The sequence below is a fragment of the Trachinotus anak genome, unplaced genomic scaffold, assembly GCF_046630095.1.
Source record: "Trachinotus anak isolate AG129_WGS33_773 ecotype Australia unplaced genomic scaffold, CSIRO_AGI_Tana_v1 ptg000024l, whole genome shotgun sequence".
Lineage (NCBI taxonomy): Eukaryota > Metazoa > Chordata > Actinopteri > Carangiformes > Carangidae > Trachinotus > Trachinotus anak.
Window position 1 is genome coordinate 3,574,250 of NW_027273875.1, and position 27,841 is coordinate 3,602,090.

The 27,841-nt window shown below is 40.0% G+C and overlaps 1 protein-coding gene across 19 annotated transcripts in view; it reads left to right on the forward strand.

The window, feature by feature from the left end:
* Positions 1-27,841, forward strand: part of tcf7 (transcription factor 7) — a 77,292-nt gene that overhangs the window by 31,675 nt on the left and 17,776 nt on the right. For all 19 annotated transcript variants that reach the window (XM_071460220.1, XM_071460221.1, XM_071460225.1 and 16 more), the window contains exons 4-5: positions 15,059-15,185; positions 25,486-25,573. In XM_071460220.1, coding sequence (XP_071316321.1) covers positions 15,059-15,185; positions 25,486-25,573 — 215 coding nt within the window. The remainder of the gene's footprint in view (positions 1-15,058; positions 15,186-25,485; positions 25,574-27,841) is intronic.

Consider the following 27,841-nt stretch of genomic DNA (forward strand, 5'->3'; position numbering starts at 1 on the left):
GAAGCGGCGTTACGGTTACCAAGGTTACAGCATGCCTGCTCTGTTTCCTCACTGCTGCACGGCATGTAGAGAGGGGACCAGCCCAGCAGGTGGGCTGAGAGAGGTAGAGAGGAAGAGAGGTACAGTGTAGAGAGAGAGAGAGAGAGAGAGAGAGAGAGAGGGAGAGAGCAGGGGCTGCTGGGAGGTGGGGCAGACTGCACATCCAGAGGAATCGCTCCAGCCGCTGGGGTAAAAGGAATTAATCAGAAAGAATAAATTACAACATGAAAGGAGTGAGAGACAGACAGAGCACCTCTCCCTCCACTCTCCCATCCATCCATCTATCTATCTGTCTGTCCATCACTCTATCCTTTCCCCCACTCATTTATTTCCACATTCATCCATCTCTTCGTCTTCGCCTTATTGTGTCTCTTTTTGTTCTTCAGACCAGAGCTGAAATGATTAGTAGCTCAACAGAAAACAATCAGCAACAATTTTGACAATCACTTAATTGTTCTGGTTACAAGTGTCACTCTTTGCTGGTTTTCTAGGGTTGAAACTGTGGTGGACTTATATTTATTATTTATTACTATATTTTCTTGTTACTTTTATTTTAGACTGCATGATAAACTGAGAGTATAATCAGAAGATTAATCAAAAGTGAAAAAAATTGTCAGATGCAACAGGAGGTCTCTTCGCCTCCTGTTTGTAGTGACTCCTTCCTCTAGTGTATTTAGATTCAAGCTTGTCGTATTGGCAGAAAAAGTAATTATATTGTTATTGTTATTATAGATATGTTAATAAATCAATTGTACATATTAAAGGACTCAACCTTGAATCAATAAAACCCTTCATTGATTTAGGAAAACACTGCTGAGTTACTTTTTCTGTATAAAATTATTACTTAGGGTTAAACTTTAAAATTCTGAGGAGGTTGTTACAAACTCTTACAGAGAGGCTCAATTTTGCAAAGAATAAATGAAAACAATAGATGAAATGCAATGACAAAACAGTACAGAAAAAACTCAACTAAAAGCAGAAAAACACTGGTCTTCAGCCAGTTAGAAGCCTGCGAGGGTCAAAGGTCGTCACTTTGGGTCTGTAATAGCGTCAACATGCATCAGGACTTCTGAGGGGACTGTGTTTTGTGTCAGCACTCAGTGCGGACAGTGGTCATCAGCGCTGATAAATAACCAGCTCTCAAACATGGTTGCTGCAACAACTGTAATCTTTGGTGAAAGATGGTTCTTTTAAACGCTCCTGAGTCGGACTGCTTGATCCCTCTGAGAGACCATGAAAGGAATGAGCTGATTGGGCAGCCGCCTTGAGGCTCTGGTTCCTCCCTGATCTCATCTGATGACTCTCCTCTTCCAGACTGTGTGTGCATGTGTGTGTATGTGTGTGTCTGTGTCTGTTGGTTTGTGTGTTTTCTGACTGAGTTTGAGTTTCAGCTTCCTGCTTTTTTTCTCCTTCTTTCCTCCCAAATTGTCTTATAATGTTGGTCAAATTAAAGAAAAAAAAAAAAAAAGTGTAAATTGAGTCAAACTGTTAGTGTAACTCAATTATTGGTAAACCGCCACCGTCATCGTATAAATGTGTTTAAGTAATAAAGATGAATAAGAATGTTGAATGACATGTAGGTACCTATATTTGCCTCTTCAAGTAGTGTCCTACAAAGACTATGCAACAACTTATCTATTAGTCAATTGACAGAAAAGTAATCAGCAACTATTGTGATATTTGATTAATCATGATGGTCATTTTTCAAGCAATAAAGCCAAACGTTTCTGGCTCCAGCTTCTCAGATGTGTGTGTGTGTGGGTACATGAGTTAATTGACAAAATAATTGCCAGCTGAATGGATACTGAAAATAATGGCTAGTTGCAACTTTGAGTATTTATTCATTCAAACGTTCAGTAGTAAAGAGCAGCCTCAGCCTGACACAAGTGAAGCAGGATAATCTAATGAAGATGGTTTTCACAGTCCTTTGATGTCGCAACTGTTAATTTGCTGCTGCCACGAGTGTGAGTGTTGAGTAAGGAATGGGCAGTGGCTTTGTTGTCGTTTCTTCACACAGCTGTATGACGCACAGAGTGAGAGTTCAACACGCTACATTAGGTTTACACATCAGCGGCGCTTTCAAGTACCCCTGAAAATGGCATGGAAATTGAGTGACCTTATGACCTGCTTTAGTTGCAGGACTTTCAGTTTTTATATGCATGTACCAAATGAACAATTTCTATTTTTGTGTTTCTTCAAAAGTGATGCAAAAAAAAAACAAAATCAGAAGGTCAGTGTTTTAGTTGGGTATTATTATTTTTTTTTGGTTTATTTTTACGAGTTTGTTCTTTAAAAAGTGACGTAAATTATAAATTTAAATGCAAATTTGTGCAAAAATCATCTCACTTTTCAAAAAGCAGATTGCCTTTCATATTTCCTATTGCACCATAGACCTTATCTGTGTGTGCAAATGGGAAAAAAAAAAAAAGCTGTATTCCTATTTGAATTTGGGATGTTAAGGGCATTCATCACACTCTGCCCCCCAGGTATTTCTTTTGCATGGTCTTCAATGCTCCCATAACACACAAACACCCAGGGATGAGATTATTTTGATAGAAACATCAAAGCAGCAGCCCAGACAGAAAGAACTGTGCACATGAGGTGAAGCGCTGGCCCAGGGGGCAGAAGGCATGAAAGCTGATTGAGCTGTCTGCTTCCCCAAAACTTGACTCAACAACAGTTGTCGTACATGTAGAGTCAGCCATGTACGACCCCCTCGTCAACGCCCTGACGCCCACAAAACACAAAACACATTAGACTCCTGAGCATTGCTACAACTACACATACTCCACATGTACTGCATATGTACTCTCTGATTGACAGGTGTATCGCTTTTTATTTGAAGCTTTTCATACTTATAAAGACATGTAAACTTTTCTAGTTTCACATGTAGGGATGAAGATGAAGATGTAGCTGTATTTTGGGAGCACGATCTTAGTGTGCAGGGACACGGTCTTTCAGTTGTTGTTGCCTTTCTGCCAGTGCTCCTAAGACAATTGTGGTGAGGAAACACTTGCACTGAATTTTGGAAATATAACAAAGAAAGATCCATCGTGAAAGATAAAAAGTATCAATCACGAATTATAAGCACCCAAATTAAAATGTCTTGTTGTCAACAGTCCGAAGAATTAGAATAAAATTATATATAGAAAAGTTTTGTTTTTTTTTTTTTTGGATAAATAAATGAAATGATAAATCAACAGCTTGATATTGCTGTGCTACCTTCAAATTTGACTTTTTTTCCCCCTCCGAGTTATGTGTAGTGTTCAGATAAATGGATTGACTGTGGGATTTCTTAATCTATCTGTCACAGTTTAGATGATTAGCTCTCATCATGTCATCCCCAGTTAAACATTTCTGAAAACACAAAGGGAAGAAAACGATAAAGAAGAACTAAACTGGATTCCCATCTGGGGTTTAATTAAGTTATCAGTGTATATCTCTATCTAGAAAAAAAAAACTATGACCTGTGTGCTTCTTTGATTGTGGTATTCTGTGGCCATATTTGTGTAATAAATAGATAGTGGCTCACAGGAAACCCGTCACTGCAGGGGGGGGTTTTTTATGTGTGGCGGCATTTCCCATTTGGGCACATGGTCTGGTATATAGGCTGAGCTGGTTAGTGAAAGCTCTGCAGCCGTAGAGGAAAGGTTTCACAATGAGTGAGCGATAGACACACTCAACAGGGGACGGGACCACATAACCTGCGGATGGGGATTGCAATCACATTGGGGATCTTTTAGAAGAAAAAAAAAACCAAAGCTCTGAGGCCTGGTGTTTCCTTCCCTCATACAGTACAGTATGTAGGAGGAATTTCACCAAAAGGTCACTTTTATTTATTTTTTTTCTTTATGATGATTGGATAAAACTTTTTATCCTCAGACTGCAGCCACCAGATAAGTCACGTCAGATAAACATAGCTGTGGAAGTTTGACATTTCACACTAAAAAACGATCCCTGCTGGTTTGTCTGGCAATAAATGCAAAAACACAGACGCCCTCTCTGCCATGGCGAGCCCTTGGTGCCTTTTCGACAATGCTGCTATCAGACCGCCAGATTTTTTGGCTTCTGCTAACCGGCTCCCACGAGACAGACAAATATGGATGTGGCCCGAAGTAGTCGTAGTATCTATTGTTTGAATGAACCAAACCCGGGAGGAAGTGTGTCTCAAAGAGGATTTATGTCGTCTGTGGTCGCCTCATTTCCTCTCGACTCCCTTTGTCAATATTTTTGTTGCAGATGATCGCCCAAATCTCACAAACAAGTTGTTAATTCTGGAACGTCTTTATAGAAATAAACAAGTACACCATTAATTAGCTGTCTTAAGGACCGATCATTAGAGGTCATTCCTGCAGACTGAAACCGTCACCGCAGTCTAGAAGAGAAAGTTGCCTGCTTGTCTGTCTCCGTCAACTCATTAAGAGAGTGATAACTCATTTCGAAATGCCACTGCACTGGTTGGATTTGATTTTACACCCAGTCACATCCATGGCCCTGGAGCCAGCTGCAGCAGAGTAAAGTGCTGTCTCTCATAAAGGGCTCAGAGATTTTCTCACCACATTGAGCCTGAGCTGTGATGTCAGATTAAGTGTGAAAAGTGAATTTCCTTACACTCTTTCCTGTCTCTTTTTTCTCTTCCTCTTAAGTCTGGTCAATGCTACCACTTATATTACAACTACCACCACCACCATAATTTCTACATCTTCTGCTGCAGCTGCAACTCTACAGATAGTGTTGCTAGATTGAACAGTTAAAGATAGTGGTCTCATATGCATAAATAATACATATGCATGAAGAAACAAGTTGTGCAGGAGAGATGGGGAACTGGAGGCTTGCACAAAGATCTGTCTTAAAGAAATTACATTAATGCAACAAGTCCTCCAACCTTGTCCCTACCCCCTCATGCGACCCCAAAGAAGCGTCTCCTAAAATAACGCTCCTATATAGGCAGGCATACAGGACCAGTATAGTGATGGTTTCAGTAATCAACATGCGTTAATCTTATGGAACAATCATGGTTTGGTTCAGTTTAGGCACAAAAACAACTTGGTTCAGTAAGGAAAAGATCATAGTTTGGGTTAAAATAAGTGCCTCCTTAAGGGGAGAGGAGCTTCATTGTCATGGTTACAATAATAAATACAAAAGGTTATGGAAAACAAACAGCCTCCTAAAGCACACTTTGTCACTGGTACTGCACCACCTGACTTCCTCCTTTGATCCCGTCATAATTACAATAGAACATAACTATGGGTCGCAATAAGCTGCTGCACAGTTGACCTATGGGCTGGTTTTTCTACAGGCGAACAGTCGCCATTAATCATAAAGGATGGAAAAGTAATTGCAGGTGAAAAATAAATGAATACAAAAAGGTTAAAGGTTGCCCTCTCACTTCAAGTCTGCAAAACAAATAGTTGTTTTGACCCCTTGAGTACAACAATAATAAAAATAATACATCTATTGCTCCTTAATAATTCAGATCATATGTAAACATTTTTACAAATGGTAGTAGTAGTAAAAAGAAAATGTTATTTGCTTGATTCTTTTTATTATTATTATTATTATTATTATTTTTATTTATTTATTTTTTTTTAAATTTGATTTCTGGTTGGGAAATGCTAAATCCAGTATTTAATTAATCATTATTGCCCTGAAAGTAATAAAAGAAAAAGTGTATTGAAAAAAAAAAACCAACTTGATCCAGATCAATATGGATTTCCTTATCAGACCTTAAAAGTGCACAAGAAAGCACAAACCTTTACTTGTTCCGTCACATCCCTCTGGACACTACAAAGACACAATTACACCACCACACACACAGAAAACGTGATGCTGAGCAAAAACTGGACTCATCGTTCCCTGTGAGTATTACATTTCAGCATATTATGCATAGTAATGCATACAGGCTCAAAGCATTTCTCTGTTGGTTACAAGCAGTGGTTACTGATTCATCATGGCCACGGCCCAGATGTTCCAGTGGTGTGTGGCAACATTGGACCATGGTGTGTGTTTGTGTGTGTATCTGCTTGCACACCACTAGGCGTGTCTTTGCATACATGCATCCATGCAGGCATATGAACACGCTGGTGTCTGTGTCTGTGTTTGTAATTGGGGAGTGGGCGGGCTTGTTGGGGGTGGGGGGGGGGGGGGGGGGGTGTTTGGCCCTTTTTTAAACATAGCTGCGTTGTTATGGTTGCCTGGGCTTTGATGTCGCCCAAACCTCCAACTAAGAGGCTCTCATTTTGGGCTCCTGACTCTAGAGAAGGCAATGACTTCCAGATTGGGAGACCTACTCACTACTCAAGACTGAGTGCTGCGGTGGGACGGGCTGTGGGGGGTCATGACGGTCAGGGCAGGTCAACCTGGTGGTGCTGGGGGCAATGCAGGGGGTTGTGGATGTACTGAACACAAGTGTAGATGTACAAAGCTCAAGATGTTGACGTGAAAAACCTGGGTTTCCATGTGATGTTTTTGTTCAGGCTACAGTAATATAATGCACCCTGCCTCATGCTTTAAGTGAGTGCTTTTTTTTTCTTATGTATTTTACTAAGACAAAGATATTTGGATATTTTCATAAACTTAACCAAGAGCTTTGAGTTGCCTGAACCGTAACCCTAACCATAAAAACTTTTCCATATGAACATTTGCATGGGCAGTGAACAGTTTGCAGATGCGTTCAATATAGACATTTCCTCTGTATGTCAGTAAAAAAAAAACGTATTCCAGCAGCACTAAAGCAGATTAGTTGTTTATGAACATAATGTCTTGTGACATAGGGTTGTCTGTACAACTTATGCTGAAGTAGTAGACTATTGTGACAACAGAAGCTGTTGGGAGTCTGAGTTATTTTGTGTTAATAAGACTGAACATTAAAGTAGCAGCAGCAGTAGTCTAGCTCCAGAGTTTAATGTATACGCTCAAGCAAATGTGCTGAAAGAAAAATCATTATTCATGAAATGTGGTTCATATTAATGGTATGATGCATAAATGATGCATACACACAAAAACCATGTGTACGCCATTTCCTGCACATGAATTGATATTTATGAAGACACTGATATTTGTGCACACCTCACACACTCTTTTGACCATGTGTACACATGGTTTTTTTTTTTTAGAGCAAGCCAAGTTAGACACAGTAAAGTGAAAATGCAAAATAAAGAGGAGATGCAAAATTTAACATAAAACAAAGAAGCCAACTTCACAGAGCTTCATTCATTCATTCATTATTATCATTATAAATTTAGCTGTTTACACTGCAAAACAATTTGACAATTCATAAACAGAACTAATTGTGTGCTCATTGTTTCTTTTGGCATTGTTTAATATTATATCCTATTATGTCTTTCTTTAAACTGTTTTAATACTATTTTAATATTTACTGATCACAATTTTGGACGCCTGATTAATTAAGTCTAATTAATTAAGTCTCTAGTCCCGACAAATGAAGGTAAGAGTAAAACAGGACTTTACGGTTGGAGTTGTACAAAAGTTTACTGATTTTCATCCTCAGAAATCAAACGACATACTCTATAGCCTTTTCCTCTCAGCAAAGTCAGAAACCTTTTCTTTTCAGAATCTTATTTATGTTTTCTTAGTCATACAGGACAGTTTCAGAATTGGTCAGTGTCAAGAAGTTCATGTATTTCACACAGCTGTGCCTTTTCTCTTCATTAACCTTCTTTCTGAGAGTCGATAAAGTCAGATCAGGTTGAATCTAATACCAATGTAATCTAATATCAGGTCGATCTAGGCCAGGAGTTTCCATGGGATCAAATGCTCTGAGATTCTGAGGTCTTTTTTGTGAGGAGTTGCCACCTCATATTCCCCTCTTACTCACATGTTTTCTTTCTCTTTTTGCATCTTTGTTTCACTCACTCTCTCTTTCTGCAGTTGTTCTCTGTGCATGCAGGTGTGGGGAATTTTACCGCGCTTTTAGACTCAGAGGTTTTTTTCCCTCCTATTCACCCACAAACCCACACTTGTGTATACATTGTATACCTCTCAGAGAAGGCCTCATTGCATTTATAGCAATGTATCTGTGTCTCTTAAAGGACACTTAAGAGCTGCAAAAAAATCTACCTCCAACTACCCTGACATTTGACATGCACGAATACGACAAAGAAAAGAAACATGGTGTGAAATAACCATTAATGAAATGGGTTTTCTCCACTGAATAGTTCTGCCCTAATTGAGTGATGGCGCCCCAGGCTGCATCAGTTGTCCGGCTTTGGATGCTGCTACAGCTTCATGATTCATAGAAAAATCCACATTCTTGCTCCAATTTGTTCTTTCACACTTTCATAAAGCGCAAAAATGTCAGTTGTTGGGTGAGATTTGACGAGCAGGGCTGAGGAAGTGAGGATACACATATAGTTATTTTTCTTGTCTTGGAAGCTGCTTAATAGGAAGCGCAGTGGTAACTAAGTTGAGGATTAGGGGTTACATCCCACACAAACACTTTTTGTTACATGTTTAGATTTACTGTGTGCTGGATCGTTCTGTCTGGTCTGCTGGGTTGGTGTCAATAGTTCAATATGCTTGCAAGCAAGCTGAACAGATGGTTATTAGAACGTCTCAAGAGAATCAAAAGTCAGAGTGAAAAGGACACTTCATTTCAGAAGTGATTTTTATTTTTATTTAATTTGTTAGTATTTCATTTCACTTGCATTTGAGTTCATCCAAGAAAACAAAGAATCAAAGCTGGAAACCTTTCATGACAACAAATTCTTGACATATCCAAATTGTAAAGAGACTCTTCAGTATTATTGACTTTTATAGACACTCTGAATGTAGTGCTCAAACATTGTAGAAAGTAGAAATGGCATTGTGCACATAATGTGAAAATTTGAGCAACTCAAAACAAGAGATGAGTTATTCCTCCATACTGTTAAAATTTGGAAGCAAACTCTAGGATTGGCTCATAGATTTAAATGTTTTCCAAGTTGCACCACAGCCAAAGCAATTATTCCCCACAAGGAGCCATTAGTTTCCTATTTCACAAATGGCACATTTGTTGTAATAGTTAATTCACAGATCCGGTTTGATTCACAAACTAAAATGTGATTTATAAATTGTTGTTTTCATTTTTCTTGAGGGATGTTTTATTAAAGTGCGGTCTTGATTCATGTGATGACTAAACATGATGCCGTCATGCTCAGATCTCTTTGTGCAAAAGCTCTTTCCTGCAAAGCAGTTTGATTGCAGCCACTTGAAAGGATTGCAAAGAGCCAAGGTGAATGAACCATTAATTTCCAGCGACTGTCTATTTTTATTTTATTTATTTTTTTAATTTCTTTTGCCACACCAGGGCAAGGACGACTGTGAAAGAAAGAGAGTGAATGAGTGTTTTTAATGTGCCATCTCCGTGAAATGTGAGATTAAAGACGTTAGACTCAAAAGCTAGAGGGGAGGGGGATGGACAAAAGAGAGGACGCTTTAATTTCCGCTTCAAATATGAAAAGAGACGGATCTACTTAGTGTGTCATCTGAAAACTAAAGAATACATTAGAGGTGTTTTATCAGCATAAGGTCCTCCAAATGAAGCTGTGTGCGCGCACTCATACGCATGCAACTGCGTTTCTTTGCACACTTGTGTATGTGAAATGCATATATACGAGTGTGTGCGTGTGCGTGTGTGTGTGTGTTTGTTTGTGTGTGTGTTTGTGTGTGTGTGTGCGTGTGTGTGTGTCAGGGTCAAGGTGGAGGTCATCATTACAAACAAGTGATGTCTGGGATCCCATTAACTCTTTTATTCAACAGCAGATTTCTGTTCAAATAGAGTGGAGATAAAAGGCAGCAACAATATACTGATAAATCAAAGGCCTTTCAAGTGAAATGAGACTACAGAGAGACTGAGGGCTACATTTACGATTGCCCGATGCTCTTAAAAAGGTGTTGATATCTAATTGGAATTTTTAAGGTAGTCGCATCTTTGAAGTAATTATATCTTTGATGTAATCAACAAACAGGGGATTTATTATTCTGTGCTGCTGCACTTGGCATTTGACAGTGAACTCCTTCATGTGTATGTGCATGTGTATGCTTACATGATTAATGTATATGCAGTGAGATACAGTATACTGTGACTAGGTAAATGCAGCTGGTATATAAAAGTGGCAACTGCCAACATGCAACATCATCATTTTCAGTTCAATCTTTCTTTTAAAGACATTGTGTAACTTTATTTAAAAGTGCCCTGTGGAGTTTTCTTGTAAACAAAGATACATTTACATTGAGTGTTTCACTTTAAAACACAATATGTGTATCGTAAATGTCTGACAAACAGAATGAATGCATCTCTTTCCTCAGATATATATTTTATGCATTTTTTTTTTTTTTAAATTGTACATTGTTTACATTTTCTTTTTCACTGCTTTGTCGGTGCATTGTTTTGTTTGTGCTTTACCGCCACCAACTGTTGATCAGCAGAATAATTTGAAACCGGTGACCAGGGTGTTTTAACAAGTCACAGCAATAACTATGACGTGTCAAAATGAGTCCAGAGTGGCACCAAGGTCAACACAGCAGGATGACACGCTGGCTAACGAAGTTAGTCATCGAAAGCAGAATTTTCATAACAAGATGCTGTGCTAGAATTGACTTATGCAACAGATCACATTGAGCATCTTTTTCCTTTTCCTTTTGTACTAGTTTGCAAACATTCAACAAACATTTAGAATTTTAGAAACATTATTACAGTCCAATGCAACACAACCGGAAGCTAAAATGACCATAGAGTTGTCTGTGAAAGGCAGGGCACACACATTTAAACACACCTGGCTGACACAAATGCCACACAACATGGCCTGTGTGTGTGTGTGTGTGTGGCCCTTCAGAGTGGTGTTCATCCTTGTCACAGTAATATCTTTAATGAATCCAAATTTTCGGTGGACAGTGAATACAGATGTGGCAGAAGCAGGATTATGAGACAACATAGCGAGAATTTTCACACCTGTGTTTATCCGGCCAATCACTGCAGAGGGTGGGTGTGACCATCTTATTGCATGTTTGAGAAACTTACACAAATGACATGTAAAAAAAAAAAAGTAATTTTCACCCCATTCATACTGTATTTATGAAACAGCTTGTATTGGCTCCTCATGCATCCTATTAAAACAGAATAAATCAAGGTCGAGTTGGTCACAGTTACAAACCCCGTATTTACGATTGATTTGTACTATGAAGTTGTTCCCTCACGATTTATGTCAGCCTGCAAGGGTGGGTAACTCTACTCCGGCAAATTAAAGGGTACGTGAACACTTTTCCCTCATCTGTGTGTGTGTGTGTTTGTGTGTGATTGTGTGAGTGTGTGTGTGTGTGTGTGTGTGTGTGTGTGTGTGTGTGTGTGTGTGTGTGTGTGTGTGTGTGTGTGTGTGTGTGTGCACCTGAACATATGTGTAACTCCTCTGGTTTCTTTTGTACCAAAAACCTCGCTGTGTGTTTCCGATACAAAGATGCTGTGTTATTCGATCTTTTGCAAGTGTGCGTGTGTCCCACTCGTGCATGTACACACTCGTTTGTTCCAGCTAAGGTTAATTATGTGTAAGTTGTGTGTGTGTGGTGGGGTGAGGAGGGGGGAGGGGGGATTTTTTTTTTTTTAAATACAGAGGGGTTGATAATTATGGGTTAAATGAGTGCTCTCAGTCAGCCTCCCTGAGTGTGTGTAAAAAAAGGAAGGCGCAGCGAAAGCCACTTCAAGGCCGGCTAATTACCCCGAGGAAGAGAGGAAACATAAATGGACGATTTTGCGGCTATAATGTTACAGCAAAACGGCTACATCAACCTCAGCACGTGAAATGGAGCCACAACTACGTTTGAAGGCTCCTAGCGACCCTGCACAGATGTGTGTTTGTGTGTGTGTGTGTGTGTGTGTGTGTGTGTTTGCATCCATATGTGTAGAATCTGTCGAGACGCAGAATAGGTGTGTGTGCATGTGTCTGTACATGCAGTGTATGAAGAATGTGTTAACCAAGCGTGATTTGTGTGCAATAATTCACACTTGTGTATATTCTCTATGTGCGTAGTGGTCACATCTGCTCTTTTGTGTATCTCATCAAATAGTGGTGTTTTTGCAGCTGCATTGCATTTCTTTTTAATAATGTGAAAACTAATTTAGACATTTGTTGACTCTTGTTTTGACATTTGCAACCATCAACATTCAATGAACATCAAGATTGCTTTTGATTCTGATGCATTCAAGGCTCAGTCAGATTTTAACATCATAAAAAAACTGTGTGCCCTCTGATGGAGCTCACTGCCGGTGCTAACTACCCAGTTTCAGGATTTTCCCAGCAAACGCTTGCTACTTTATGTTAGTAGATGTTAATGATAATCTATGATGGCAACAGAGTTGTTAGAAAACCAAACAGAAGGGAAGCTGCCGACAGAATCCTGTTGATAAAACCACAGTGTAGTGTAGGGATTACATGTCTTCTTTCAGTCAGGAGTCTTAAAGGAGCGCAGGTAGAAAAGTGGCAGTTTGCTTGTTGGTCATTTTCAGCAATAAGTAAGGAAGTAAAACATTATTTATAAAGCACCTTTCAAAACATGACTTACAAGGTGCTGCAGAATACAAACATTCAAGAAATGCATAGATCATGAGATAAAATAAAAAAGTGACTAGAACAAAGGTCATCCATGTTTTCTCAGTAGATCATTCAGACAAAGCAGCTGGAGCTTCAAAGGGCTTAGGGTGATGATGATGATGATGATGATGATGATGATGATGAAAAATTAGTGGGGTACCTGTTTTCATAGGTAAATTAATCATCTGTTTATATTGGGATAATTTAGCTGCCTTTGTTCTCTCATTACGTAACACAGCCAGTGGACCGTTCTGTAATGTTTTTCCGTCAACTTTTTAAGGTATTTCGATATCTTTTCAAACAACATATAGGGTGAGTCAATACCATCTACATCAACATATAGTTTGATGTTACGTTACATAACTCGTTTCTTCCATAAAGCCGTGCCAGCATTTGCATCTCCTCTCCCTCCCACTCTCGGCAAAACCCCGCCCCCATTCTGCATCTGCCTTCAAACCTTGCCCCACTTGTTCTCAAGTCCACCTACAGCAGCGTCAGTCTACACTGCCCAAGAACACCATTTATCAAAAGAAAAACAATGGTTCAGTCATTTAGAGATGAGCCCACTTAGGAAAAAAATACCAAGATAAATATTGGGTATGACCACTGAGCCTAAAAATACAGAGATATGGTTTTTGGCCCATATCGGCCAGCCCTATTCTTGGTGGATTTCTAAAGCCACAAGGGTCAGAGTCTGATTCTGCTTCTTCAGGGTATTATGGATGCAGACCACCTCATCTAAACTTCGCCACGTCCTCCACCCTGCTCCCACACTACCCCCCCCCCCCCACCACCACCCTCACACCTCCCACCCCTGGGCTCTCCAGTACAGAGGCAGTGCGTTTTGTTTTCATGTGTCTCGACATTAAAAGCGGTTTAGTAGTTTGATCTTAGCTCCTCAGCTAACCGTGTAGCATACACATGAGAATTGGTTTGTGTGTGTGTGTGTGTTTGGCCAGTGAGAGAGAGTTTAAGATGTTGCTGGATAGGAAAGGAGCTGTTGAAAATGTGTGTGTGTGTGTGTGTGTGTGTGCATGTGTGTTAATGTGGAGTGTAGTGTGTGAAGCTCTGCCTTTAAGTGATAAGGTATTCACTTTGTAACTCAGCAGGAGGCTCGGCAAGTAACACCAGATCTGCCCCTCTGTAGTGCTGATGTTACACACACACACACAGACACACACACACACACACACACACACACACTCATGCAAACAGACCAACACACACATACACATGCACGCGCATACAGGTTTGTCCATCTCAGTGTACAAAATAAAATAACTTATACTTAAATAACACTTTTATCAGACGTATTCATATACATGAAATATTCAAATACATGAAAATCAGTCTCACCCTTCGAAGACTTAATACAGCATGGAGACAAACACACACGCGCACTCACATACACAAATATATCCTTCCATTCACATCCACCCCCCTCACAAACACGCATTCACACTCGCACAGAAACACACATATTTATACTTACCTCCCACAGAAACAATTATAGTAGCCACACACACACACACACACACACACACACACACACACACACACAGAGAGCCTGTTCCAAACATATGCAGTGTAACTCAGTCCAAGGCTTCCTGGTTAGCTGCCTCCAACACTGCAAACCGCTGTGACATATCGTATGTCAGCCTGCATGCTGTGAGCATTAGCAATAACTAGATTTCACGTAAGTTATTGAAAGCCATTTGTAAACAGAAACATGAAAGCAAACAAGCCCGCACGCAGCCTCACTTGATCATCAAAGGCTTATCGATCAAATGGTCCTCCTCCTCCGCCTCCTCCTCCTCCTCCTCCTCCTGCTCCCTTCTCCACTGAAAACCAAAGGGAGCAAAGTACAGCACATCTGTTTGTTCCAAGCCATGTTTAAACTGTCCAGCTCTCTTTCTTTCTAGCTTTCATTTTGTGTGTGTGTGTGTGTGTGTATGTGTTCTGTTGGATTGTTATATCAGTGAGCAAATGTCAATGTCCCCTGAAGTGTGGACAAAAGCAGAAACCTTCTGAGAGACTGACATCGGCACCTTCATGTGTTTGTGTGATTCAAGTGATCCAATTAAGAGAAGAGAAAGAATTGAGAGAAAATGCTGAGAACATTTCTTGCAACAGTTAAATTGCTGAGATATGGGAAATAGGCCCCTCTGCACAGGTGCTTCCAGTTTCAAACATGACCCACCTTTTTGATCTCAGGAGCTGCATTTGCAGGTTTACACTGCAGTAGATGACTGTAATGAGTGGGTGAAAAAAAAAAAAGTGCAATGAAACCCACTAGTTGCACTGACCTAAATATAAGTGTTTCAGGTAAACCTGCAACCGCCTAGCTCAACAGTTCAATCAGTGTGAAAAAGGTAGAAAATTGTGCAAGGTCATTATTATCTCAATGAATTTTGTGTTGTTGTTTTGTGTTACAGTCCAACAAAGTGTCGGTGGTGCAGCAGTCTCACGGGATGCACCCCCTGACATCCCTCCTGCCCTACAGCAACGATCACTTCAGCCCAAGTCCTCCACACCTGCCCACAGACATGAGCCAGAAGACAGGTGAGAGCAAACACACACACACACACACACACACACACACACACACACTCAAGACAGAGGTTCATGTACACACTACATGCCTGCACTGTAGGTTCAGACATGGAGACACAGAAGAAGATGCACAGACACACACAGTCATCTTTCCTGATGTTGAAAAACTGAATTGCACACATTTAAGGTTTCTCTTCTTCTCTTCTTTAAGGTGAGGTTTCTCTCACACACACATGCACACACACACACAAATATACATGCACAAATAAACACAGACATATCCCAGACAGCTGCCGCATTGTTGCTGAAATCTGTCTACACACTTACTTGTCTGTTTGTGCTGTCGACGCATCATTCATCACTTCTACACAGATGCAGCACACACACACACACACACACACACACACACACACAAACACACACAAACAAGTCGCCTCATTTTAGCAGACACAGAGTAGAGATGCAATGACAAATGCAATATATTCATATTCCTCTTTTCTCTCTCTGTTTTTTATCCTCTCTCTCTCGCACACACGCAGTATTTGTTGGTCTCTCCTCCCGTCATACATGGACACACACACACACACAGGCACGCACACAGTGTGTGAAGTGGCAGCACCGGCTCCGTCAGCCTGTGGCGGTCCCATGGCTGCTCTGAAGTGGCCTGTTCCTCTGAAGGGACCGCCAGCCACACACACACACACACACAGACACACACACACAAGGATGGAAACAATTAGGGTGACAATTGCACAAGCCATCGCAGCAGCACACACAAGGTTCTCCTTAGCAAGCACTGTACATACAAACACACACAGTACTCTGTTTGGAAGTCACAAACAAACGCACCCCGACATTTAATCACTGTAGGATTGTTGTGCTATAAGGGTGACAGTGTCTGTCTGTCTGTCTCACACTTTGCTCAGCTATTGACCACTTATTGATTCACCATGATTCACCATGAGTTTCGCGACATCATCATGTTTTGACTTGCAGCCCAAGCCAAAATCATCACTGTCACATCAAAACTTAGATCTACGAGGCAGGTTGTCATGGAATTTTTCTGAATACGTTCATGGTCCGCAGATCAATAACTACACATGCATTAAGAGAGCTGGATATGATGTCAGCCCAGCCTTTCTTTCATGAACAGCTGTGGGGTCATTGCCTCGCATGGAGGCTTCACGGCCACTGATATGTGAATATGTAAATAGTCGTCAGTAAATGTGAAACAAATTGGTTGTTACAAGTGCTGTGTGAGTACAGTTCATTTCCCATTTACTGCTACACCTGTACAGCACAAGATGATGAGATGCATCAAAGGGCAGACAGTACCAGCAGGTTCAGGGAAACAGACATTAATGTACATGTGCTGTGGCCTGCATATTGAGGAAGCTAATAGGAAGAAGGCTTTCAGTGGGTTAAATAAATGGGAACCGGCTTGGTCTCCAGTATTCACACGTTCATGAGACTAAACCTTTTTTTAGTTTAGAAACTTCATGAGCTTTGCCATGAAATTTACAAAGCACATTTACACTCCTATGAGAATAAACCACATTAATTTTAAAGTAACTATGGCCTTTCCTCTAGTGCCTAATATTGCTAGTTATGCTAATAAATGCTAGTAATCTAATGGTAAAGTTCTAATATCCCACCCAGACAGACATCATGGGTGAGCGCCCATCGGTCGACCCTCCGCTGTGTCCCTCCTCTGGACCAGGGTTGAACACAGGTTCTACACTGTGTGGTTTTGATGAACTGGCATTTCCTTCAGGGATAGATACGAACTGATACTGATGTCTAAATGTAACTCAACCAAAAAGTGAGAGAGAGAGGGAGAGAGTGAGAGAGAGAAGGAAAAAAAGGCAGAAAGGAGAGAGAAATTAAGGCCAAGAACAGTGGAAAGTTCACACATGTGGGTAAGCAAGTGATTATAGGAGTGTGTGTGCGTGCGTGTGTGTGTGTGTGTGCGTGTGTGAACTAACAGAGAAACGAAACTAAGAAGTAACTTTTATTTGGTGATTAATTGATATAATTCTGTGGTTTATTAGTGAACTGTATTAACTGCCTATCACCGCATACTAAGAGTTTCTGAAACAGTAAGAGCCAGAGTCCTATGTGAGCAGGTCCAGCACACATCATGCTCCCTTTTCTTAGTATTAAAAGAGGTAAAAAGAAACTCCCAACTCATTTGTGTGCCTTTTTAACCACCCATCATTTTCATGTTATTGTGTGTGACCATAGCAGCTTTAGGGACCAGTTGTGTGACATACAATCATGCTCAGCGACACACACATTTCAAAATGATTAATAGAAGAAAGTTGCTTCTCAGGAAACTGATGAACACTTGACGCAGAATATAACAGAATACAACCAAAGGTTCTGACAATGCAAAGAAAAAAAGGCCTAGACAGCATAGTAACTGTAGTGTGAGATAAGTCACAGTTGAATACAGCTGACAGCGCCCTAACTCTGCCTGGGTCGTCCTCAGGAACTGCTGTGTTAAAGACTCAGGGTCTGAAGGAGAAAATCAAAGGATTTTTGACAGTGATGTTGGTGATGATGACGAAAGCAAGTGCTTTTATTCAGAAAAAGGAGAAAAGGGGAGTAGAGACAGAGGTTTAGTGCAAAATGATAGAGTGAAGAAAAACAGAAACAGGAGATAAACAAAAGTCTTTTCTCAGCTTTGATTAGATATTAGAGTTTGACCTCAGGCAATCTCCTGCCTGCTGTGTCTGGAAATCCCCCTTTTCCTACAAACACACGCTCTCCTTGTCTGGTCTAGACTCTTTGTGTAACTGTGTGTGTGTGTGTGTGTGTGTGTGTGTGTGTGTGTGTATGTGTATGTGTATGTGTGTGTGTGTGTGTGTGTGTGTGTGTGTGTGTGTGTGTGTGTGTGTGTGTGTGTGTGTGTGTCCATGACTCAGCCCTTAATGACAGACTGGGCCACCTGCTTCTAACCTCTTAGACAAAGACACACACACACACACACTGCTAACACCTGGCTGCTGCACATAACCACACACTATCTCATCTGAATTCTGACTACGTTTCCACACACACACACACACACGCATCAGCTCCTCATATCCTTCATCAGCTCGTCACAGGTAGGGGTTACCTCATCAGTGATGTCATTTTGCGCCACAACTATCTACTCCTCTGTCCTCGGACTGATCTCCCACATCATTGAGCTCAACTCAGTGTGGATCGGTATGGTTTTGTTCCTGCTGACAGAAAGTGAAGGAAGCACAGAGGGCTGGTCTTAGTGCTGAGTCTCTGCAGTAGAAGTTAACTGAGATGAAAACCCAGCAATAGTATGTGATTTCAAGATGTAGAGAATTTGTTGTACAACTGGAGATGTTAAAGTTTTCGCTAATTGATTTGTTGCATCAAAAAAATCTTTCATTGAAAATACATAACTTTTTATATGAAATGGCCACAGGTTTTAATTGAAGTGTAGATCTCCAGTTCTCAACCTTTTTTGGTTTGTCACCCATGAAAAAATAGATTTTCCTGTTTCTCTGTATTTGATTTCATTTTTTAGTTTTGAAGAATTGAATCCACAAGAAAAGTACAAAGACTTGAGAACATTCAGGAAAATAAATTAAAATATTTATAGCAGAAATACTAGAACTCCTTCCTTGTCTGTTAATCCTCTCATGACCCCTCAGATTTATTTTGCAGCCCCTTGTGTGGGGGTCCTGACCTGTAAGTTGAGAACCACTGGTTTAGACGTCTCTGGTCTATATCAGAGGCTGGATATGGAACAGTGGCCAGCAGGGACTGAGAAGAGGCAAGGGCCAAATATTCAGCTGTAGTGTCGAGCACATTCAGTCTTATTTGTTTGCAGCACTTTTACCACATGACATAAGTGCAGGTTCATTTCAAACAATATGAAAAAAGCATTTATTTATGTTAGTGTTCTCCAGATTTTTAATGCCAGTGCTTGTTAATCAAACTTTTGTGACCTCATATAATATTGAACCCTGACACGGCGCCATGTTTGTTTTTAGAAGGAGCATGTTTCAGGCTTTGGTATCATCCATCAAAAATGATTTTCTTTTTAGTGTAAAAACAGCAGACATTTGTTTCCTACCTCAACACACTCAGTACTGTCACTATCTAGTCACTCTGTCTTCACATTAGAAGTCTAGAAAAATAACCATAGACTTGTTGAATCTTGGTTAAAGTCTTTATTATATTTCTGCTCAAAGTTGAAACCACTCTTCCTTTAACGGCCTTTATTGCACCTTGAGCTCACCACTCACTTAATTCTCACTTTACTTCCTTTGTTGTTTCCATCTGCGCCCACTCTCTGCTTTCACTGCCTAAAAAAAGTTACTACCTTTAGTAGTATTTCAGCTTATAAATCCCCTTATTTTCCCTTTAATTCATTGAAAGTGAAAGCTATAAAAGCCTGTCTGTGTTGTGTATCACTACTTAATCTGTATATAATACATTTTATATTACTTTCCTCTAAAATTGGCAGCTGCAGTAGAGCTATTTATTGCAGCTGATGGTTTAGTTCAGTTTCACCTTTGAGGGCATCAGAAGCACCGTAATAATCCAGCCCAGTGAAAAAATAAAGTATTTGCAGAAATTTTGGCAAAATAAAGATTTTCCTGATCCCAGTTCTAAATTTAGCTGCAGTGCATTTACAAGTCATGACAGTAGAGGTGCAGACGCTGTCACACCTAAGCCCTGCTTTACGCCATCACCTCACCGATACAGCAAGAGACTTAAAATAAGAGACTTACAGTGACAATGACAGGGATGCTAGGATGCTAGTTTCCATAGTAACCAGGGAGCTTGGTAGCATTTTTTTTTTTTTTTTTTGTTTCATTCCTGTTTTTGTGTTCTCATGCAGCCACAGTAGTTCAATCACAGCCAAGTAAAAACTCACTGATATGTGATCTCTGACAACAGTGCAGAGCAGTAATGGTTCAAATCCCCATCACAGAAAACATCTGCTCTGCTGAAGTGTCACTGAGCAAAACACTCAGCAAGGGAAGAATTTTCTCATCAGGATAATTTGATAGAGGAAGGACAAATGACAACATAGGATAGTTTTCATACATTATGTAAACATATGTCACAAACAGTCTTATGTCATGTCATGTTTGATAAAATGATGGTTGATAATAATAACTCCAGAGCAGCAAAACTTAAAACTTTCTAGTATTAAGGCAGTTGTATGATGATAATAATAATAATCATCAGAATTATTAGTTTTATTTAAAACAAACTTTATTCATATAGTGTCTTTCATACACAAAATACAGCTCAAAGTGCTTTTCTTTTAATTGAATAGCTCCTTGTTACGACTGTGCGGCTGTAGTGCCCTCCTGTCAGCTTGTGTCTGACATGCCACCCAGCTGGTCAGTCAGTTTAGTCTCCTGTCAACCATAACACCACATTCAACATGTGATTGAAAAGTCGAGCTGCTCACAGTTGATTGAGCACCACCACATTGTTTTGACTGTTTTTCAGATATGACTGTTTGCTCGGACATTCGAGCATAAACTATAGATTGGATAAAGCAGAAGTGAAACATGTCTGCTCACTCTCGCACTGTAATGTGCAAGATTAACACTCGCTGTGTTGTTTCATATGGTCTTGCGATATTACGTGTGAAAACGGAGAGTGCAAAGTAACTAGCTGCATATAGCATGCATCAGTTAATGGAACAGATTTTTGGATCACCACTGCATTTTTCGATAATTTTTACAGTATTCGAGGATAAATCTGATGGTATTCTGTATTTCTTACATTATCAGCAGATCACTTGAAAAGATCAAAACGAACAATGAACTGATTTTACAAACGTGTATAGTCTCTGTATCCAAAGCCTGATATGTCTTATTCTTCAGTGCCATAGAGCTGTGTTGTCCAAAAACTATTAAAACCACTCACTTGATGACAAATTTGCATTATTCTATTATTATTTTATTATTCTGCAGATGAAAACGGTCCTGAACAAATGCATAATTTACTCATGTTGGTGTATTGTTTGTTAAAAACTACAGTCCAATTTGACCCTTTTTGACCCATTTGGGCTCGGTGCATTGCAGGACAGATTAGGTCCTTTCATTTTGTTTGTTGACAATAAGATAACTAAAAATAAAAAAAGATTTTCTCCTTTTGTAAGTACAGTTTTTAAAGCATTGGGTTTTTTTTAGCTTTATTTTTAAACTTCACTTAAATTCATTGCTTTCTAATCAATTGAGGGGAAAAAAAACTTTTTTACCCTTTGTTTACTTTGATGTTCTAGTCTATACTTTATATGTCTTTACATGTCTCATTTTCTTTAGTAGACAATAACTTTATTTGTCTGCAGAAAGCAAAGAAAAAAATCATAATGCACAAAAACGCATCAAAAGTAAAAAAAAAAAAAAAAAGAAAAGGAAAAACTGAAGTAATTATTTGTAAAAATCACAACATAATAAAACAATTCTAATTAGGTCCGGCATGGCTGTATGTGCTTGTCTTATCTTTTCCTTTTACATTGTAGATTTAATGGAGAGAGTGTGAGTCAGAGTCACTCTGCGTAAAATCATGAGAAAAGGAGAAACTGTGTATTGTAAATCAAATGTGAACGTGATGAAGAAGAATACAGAAGAGTCATATTTGACGTAGCTTTTATAATCTGTAGTTTTACACTGTAAAAAACAGGAATTGTACTATTACTGTGACTTTTGATGTTTGTTCCTGTACTTAATTTAAAATTTGTCAGCACTTATTACTGTCCTTACTGTAACAAAACACTACAAAGTTTCTTCTGGTCTTGGGCTCTTTTATGTACACCACACAGTCAGGTTGTCAAGTCATTTAAAGGCTCAGATGCTGCAACGCTTTCACTCTCAGTGGTTATAACCACCACAACACATTATCAGTGGAGGAATACTATTTTCAGCTCCTCGACTCTCGGTTTAACATGCACACATTCTGATAGCAAGCTCATGCTGAGCCGGTTTGACTCAAATGGTTTCCCTTTGAAGTGTTTCCCGAGACGCTAACATGGAGACCGTGAGATAGTTGCTGTCGTTGTTATTAGACGGCTGCTTTAAAAGGGGCATTCCAAAGAAAACTGCCCCATTACTTCTGCTAATTTCCCCCCTTCACGTTTCCCAACAGCAAATAGTGTCAGAGCTGAAGCAAAAACGTGACTTACAGAAAACAACGTCATCTTTCCATCAGGTTGAAGTGTGACAGATTAACAGATAAAATAAAACCTAAGCAGGTTGTGTTTGGGATTTGTGTTTTGAGTTTTGTTTAGTCATACAGTCATCTCAGGAAACGGGGGTGATTTCGAAAAAGGATGTAAAGTTCACCATCTCAATATCTCAAAAAGCATTAACATTCATTATTACTAATTCTTTTTTTCTTCAGTATTCTTCAAATTTTATGAATAATTATACATATTTAAATGATGCAGTCTGTTTCTGTAAGTTCATCAGATTTGAGTCAGAGATTTTTATCAGTTCACTTTTAACCTTGTACAATATTAACATAGACAGAAAATCTATACTAGCTTTAGGGCATAGCCCAGTAGCCCTGTGGCAATACAACATAATGTTACATGTTGGTGTGTTGGGTGTGATGGAACAGGATATTGGTGAAACAATAAAGTTTAGTTAAGGCTGATTTAAGAGCATTTTAGATTGCACTGTTAAGTTGTCATGGCGACAAATGTTTTCTCTGTTTCAATGCTTGCAAGTTCAACTGTAAAAGTGGCACAATGCTACATGCTACAAGGTGTCCTACCTGATATAGAGATGCATGTTTTATTCGCATATTGCAAATACAGAATGGGGAACATTTGCCATCTTTTTCTTATCTTCACAATGTAACAATCCTGTAGGTTTTGTGTTTTGGATTTAATTGGTGCTGCTTTGTCTCTAAAGAATCATGTTCTGTCTTTTAGTTTAGCATTTCACGTGGCTCAAAAATACTACAAAAGCCATGACCCTCGGCCACCATTGCTACAGAAATGAGCCAGTTAGAGGCACAAATCTGAGCAGCAAAGTATTCAAAACATTTTGTCGTTGCATTTGAGAATAAAACATGATAACAAACAGGTGCGGAATTCATTCAAATTTTAATTCATTTAAGATTCTAATTGTGTTTTCAGTTTTCTCAACACGTAATCTGTAGCTTTCACCGGCTGTTGAGGGGCATGTGACAGCATGCCCCTCAAGCGGGTGATTGGATGTGTTCCTTTGACTTTTTAACAAAGAACCTATATATATTTTGCTATTATAGAATAAATCTTTATTTTGCTTCGGCTCACTAAACGCAAGGAACAACACAATAAGAAACAGCATCCAAACTGTCCAACCAAAAGTCCCTTCACTTTTTTTGCTGTTGTTTTTTATGTGTGTGTTTGTTTGCTTGCTTCAGGGTCACGCTGCACCTACACACTGCTCTCGTGTAAATGAATGAGGAGTCTGTGTTTTGTCACACAGTGCTGTTGTCAGTCTGAACACAGCTTTAGGGTAAACCCTGTCTTTACAATCAGTGGAATTCACCCTGATAGCGTCCTCTATATGTTGGGCCTTGTTTACGCGACTGAGTTAGATACACGCGGCTGAGAAAACTCCTCCATAGTGTAACTGTGACACATGCACAACTCTGATGGGAAGATGTTACAGCAGGGATCACAGCGCCAAAAGTCCCTTCTGGCTTTTGGTGCTGTCTTAGCACTTCTTAAATGCATTTATCACATGTCTCAAAAGTAGCGCACTGAAGCCCTCAGCTGGTTATGTTTGTCTGATGAACATGCTTGTGTTGACAGATTTTAACTTTTTGAATACCAGTGAAGTCACGTGTAACATCTGGTGAGGAAACATTACTGTCTTATTGTCTACAAGCAATAACATTTAATATTAGCTGTTTTGCTCAGTTAGCCTGTCACATCACTGAGTATTTCATTAGAAAAGAAGAAACTTAAGCTTAAACTTGTGTTTTTTGGACCAACCACATTATTAGAAGAGTAAATAAATGAAGAAAAGAAATGATAGACTAATAACTGATTGTTGATAGGACAGCATAGCTTCTGGTGAGCAGTCAAATGCAGTCAAATAGGCAAAAAAAGAGAGAGCACAAAGATGCAAATAAGCCAGGTGAGGTAGAGGAAAGGACAAGGACAAATGAGGGAATACAGGGGGATTGATACATTTTGGGAACAGATGATAAGAAGGATGGGAAAGGGAAGGAAAGATCTGTAATGAAGGCAGGGGAATGGAATACAGGATGGAGGCAAAAGATAGGTTAAAGGTAAGAGAGGGGTGAGAATGAGGACAAAAACGAGGAGTTAGGGAGCCTGGATAGTGGGAGGGACGGAGGGCAGTAAGGAAGGATGAAGGAGGAGGGGAGAAGAGAGGGAGGAAAGGCGTGGTGGGATAGACGGAGGGAGGGGAGGAAGGATCGGAGTGGTGAGGCAGGTTGACTGACTCACTCACATTCCTGTCGTCCAGATTTATGGCGGCTCGGGGTCCTGAAACAGGCCCGGAGCCGCGGCCAAATTACAGTCATCTACAGCATTCCTCTGCTGCAAACACAGGTTAGCAGCCGGGCCGCGCTAAGTGCTAGGTACTGCCTGTTGACAAATGACTTCCTTTGAAGGGCACAAAGAGAGAGACAGAGAGAGGCTGGATATTTACTGTGTGAGGGCAGAGAGTCAAACTGTCTGTGTTTCTTTTGTTGGAAAACATTTTTGCTAAAAGTAGAGATGAAGAATGTTTGTTTGTGTGCATGTCTGGGTGTGTGTCTACTCGTATCTGTGTGTGTTTTTGAAATGTGGGTTTTACTGTGGAACCCTAACTTGTGTAAAATAAACCAGTGAAACCAACTGGTTACATCAGCTCCCAGTGGAAGGTCCCACACACACACACACACTCTCTCTCTCCTCCTCTCACACACTCACACACACACACACACACACACACACACACTTTAACACAATCACACACTCAGACACACACTGCGACAGGATGGGAATCTGAGTGTGTGACCTGTGTAAAGGGCATCTTTGTGTTTAATACCAGGTTCCCAGACTAATAGTGCTAATTGCCCAGTGGACTCGGGGCCAGGGCCAGGGGCCACTGACCTGACCTAATGTGTGTGTGTCTGTGTGTTTTAAAGAGCCAAAAATATGGAGAAATTGCAACATTCATGAAATGTGTGTGTGCTTGTAAAGTTATTAGGCACAATATGCAATACAGAAACGTTGTTAATGAGTGTTGATTGTGTGCGCGTGTGTGTGTGTGTGTGTGTGTGTGTGTGTGTGTGTGTGTGTGTCCTCCAGGCGTTCACAGGCACCAGTCCCAGGACCTCTCAGGGTACTACTCCCTCCCTCCAGGCGGCGTCGGCCAGATCACTCCCTCCATGGGCTGGTGAGTCTCACACACACAGCTGTACACGCTGTGACTCAAACAGTCCTTTGTGTTCTTGTGATGACCTTGTACTAAGTCATATTCATTCCCTCACATCAAAGGAACGCACCAAATCTATTGTAGGGCGGAAACTATTAGTCAATTAATCAATTAGTGAACAGGGACAAAATTGATCTGCAACTATTTTGATAACTCATAAATCATTTGAGTTTTTTTATTACCTAACATTCACTGGTTCTTGTCTCTAAATAGATTTTCCTGATAATGATTGTAAACCAAATATCTCATCATCTATTGGTCAGACAAAACAAGCAATTTGAAGGCATCACTTTGCGAAACTGTGATGTACCTTTTTCCCCATTTTTTGATATTTTATAAACAAAATGATTAGTCAACTGATCGAGAAAAGAATCATTAATGGAAGAAGTAAGCATTAATTACAGCCCTAAATGATGATACACACTAACGCTGAGCATACATGAATAACTACATCAAAAAGGGAGGACATAGAAGATTGTAGCAGCTGTAACTTGCTGTGCAGCAGTTTTCTTCTGAAATTCATAAAACATCACACAAGATAGAAAAACTGCAGAACGTATTTCAAAAACATATTAACTGATGATACAGATAATAAAAAGCACTCATCTTTATTACTACGAGGATAGTATTGAAATGCTTGTTGCCCCTGATGGCATGATGTGTTACTGCTAAAATGTTAGCATGGACAGTTCAATAAAACAATATTTTTGAGGCACAAATGGCAGAAGTTCAAGCAGAAGTTACAGAAATGTTCTTGTTCCAGCTTCTCAGATGTGAATATTTGCCTCTTTTCTTTGGGTTTGATAATATTAAACTGACTATCTTGGGGTTTTTTTGAACTGTTGGCCTGACCAGACAAGGAATTTGAATGTGTCAGTCACATGTTGGGAAAGTGTGATGGGAAATTTTCAACATTTCAGTTGATTCAATTGATTGGGAACATAATCAATAATGAAAGCAATGATTAGTCACAGCCCTACAAACATGCTTCGGCTGTAGCATGTTTCTCACCATTAACCTGTAACTAACTTCTAACGAAGCTGTAATTTTCTTCTGTCAGTCTTCCCAAACACCATCATCATCATCATCATTTCACAGCATCACACAAGCACACACACACACACACACACACACACACACACACACTCTGACCTAGATGAATGGTGCATACATCACTGTCTCACCTGGTGTCGGAGTGGCTAACCCAAGGCCCCGCTGTCATGGAAACCTCCTCCTTTGATCCTCTGTGTTTTGCACTTCAACCTGTGGCCTCTGGTCTAAACAAAAGGAATGTGGACAACTGCAAAATTAAAATGAAAAATTCAACCAAAGTATTGATAAGTAAAAACTCCCAGTTAACACAAACTCTACTAAACTGTGTTATAGACTCTCTGTATCTATCTAGCTACAATCAAGTCCTCCAAGTACATGTTTATACTGACTAAAATCAAATTATCAATAAAGAGACTTAATGCGATTTAATGCTTGATGTGGTTGCCAATAAATCATCGCACAGAGGAGAAAACTCAAGTCATGCAATATCGTGGTCTTGCTTACAATAATACCTTCACATCTAAATATGCAACTTGCTGTCTCCCGCAAGATGTGGTGGATTCTGGGAAATGTTGACAGACTCCTGGTAGATTCTGGCCATCAGTAAACTCCCCAAACCCCCAAAACTGTATATAAAGTGTGTGTGTTTGGCTTGTATCCACTGCAGTGTGTGTTGGTTTATAGTGGCAGAAGTCCTCTCAGCCGATGTCTGATTTTCACAATAGTTCCCTGTGGGGACGGAGCAGCAGCAGCGGAGATGTAGAAAACTCTGCGGAGTGGGGCATCTAAAACGGCCACATCTGCTCCACATTCAGTCCTTTTTCATTTAGGCTTTCCATCATTTCGGAGTCGATTGTGAGCACACGATGTCATGCTGGTTGATTGTGAACTTTTAATGTCAGACTTGCATTGATTTATGGATCAAGACAAATCCATTTATTACAACCTACTGTATCTGTGCCTGGACAAAATCCCCTGCAGGAACAGTTAAAGGCTTACATCAAATGTCACGGAGATTTGGAAAGGAGGCTTAAAACTTTGCGTGTGCATTTGCTTACATGTGTGTTTATGTCTTCTTTTTTTTTTTCTTTATGTTTCTGTAGGATGAGCTGTCTGTCCCCAGACAATTCTCGTGTCTGCGATTCACAGACATTTTATCTTTTTCAGACAAGAAGA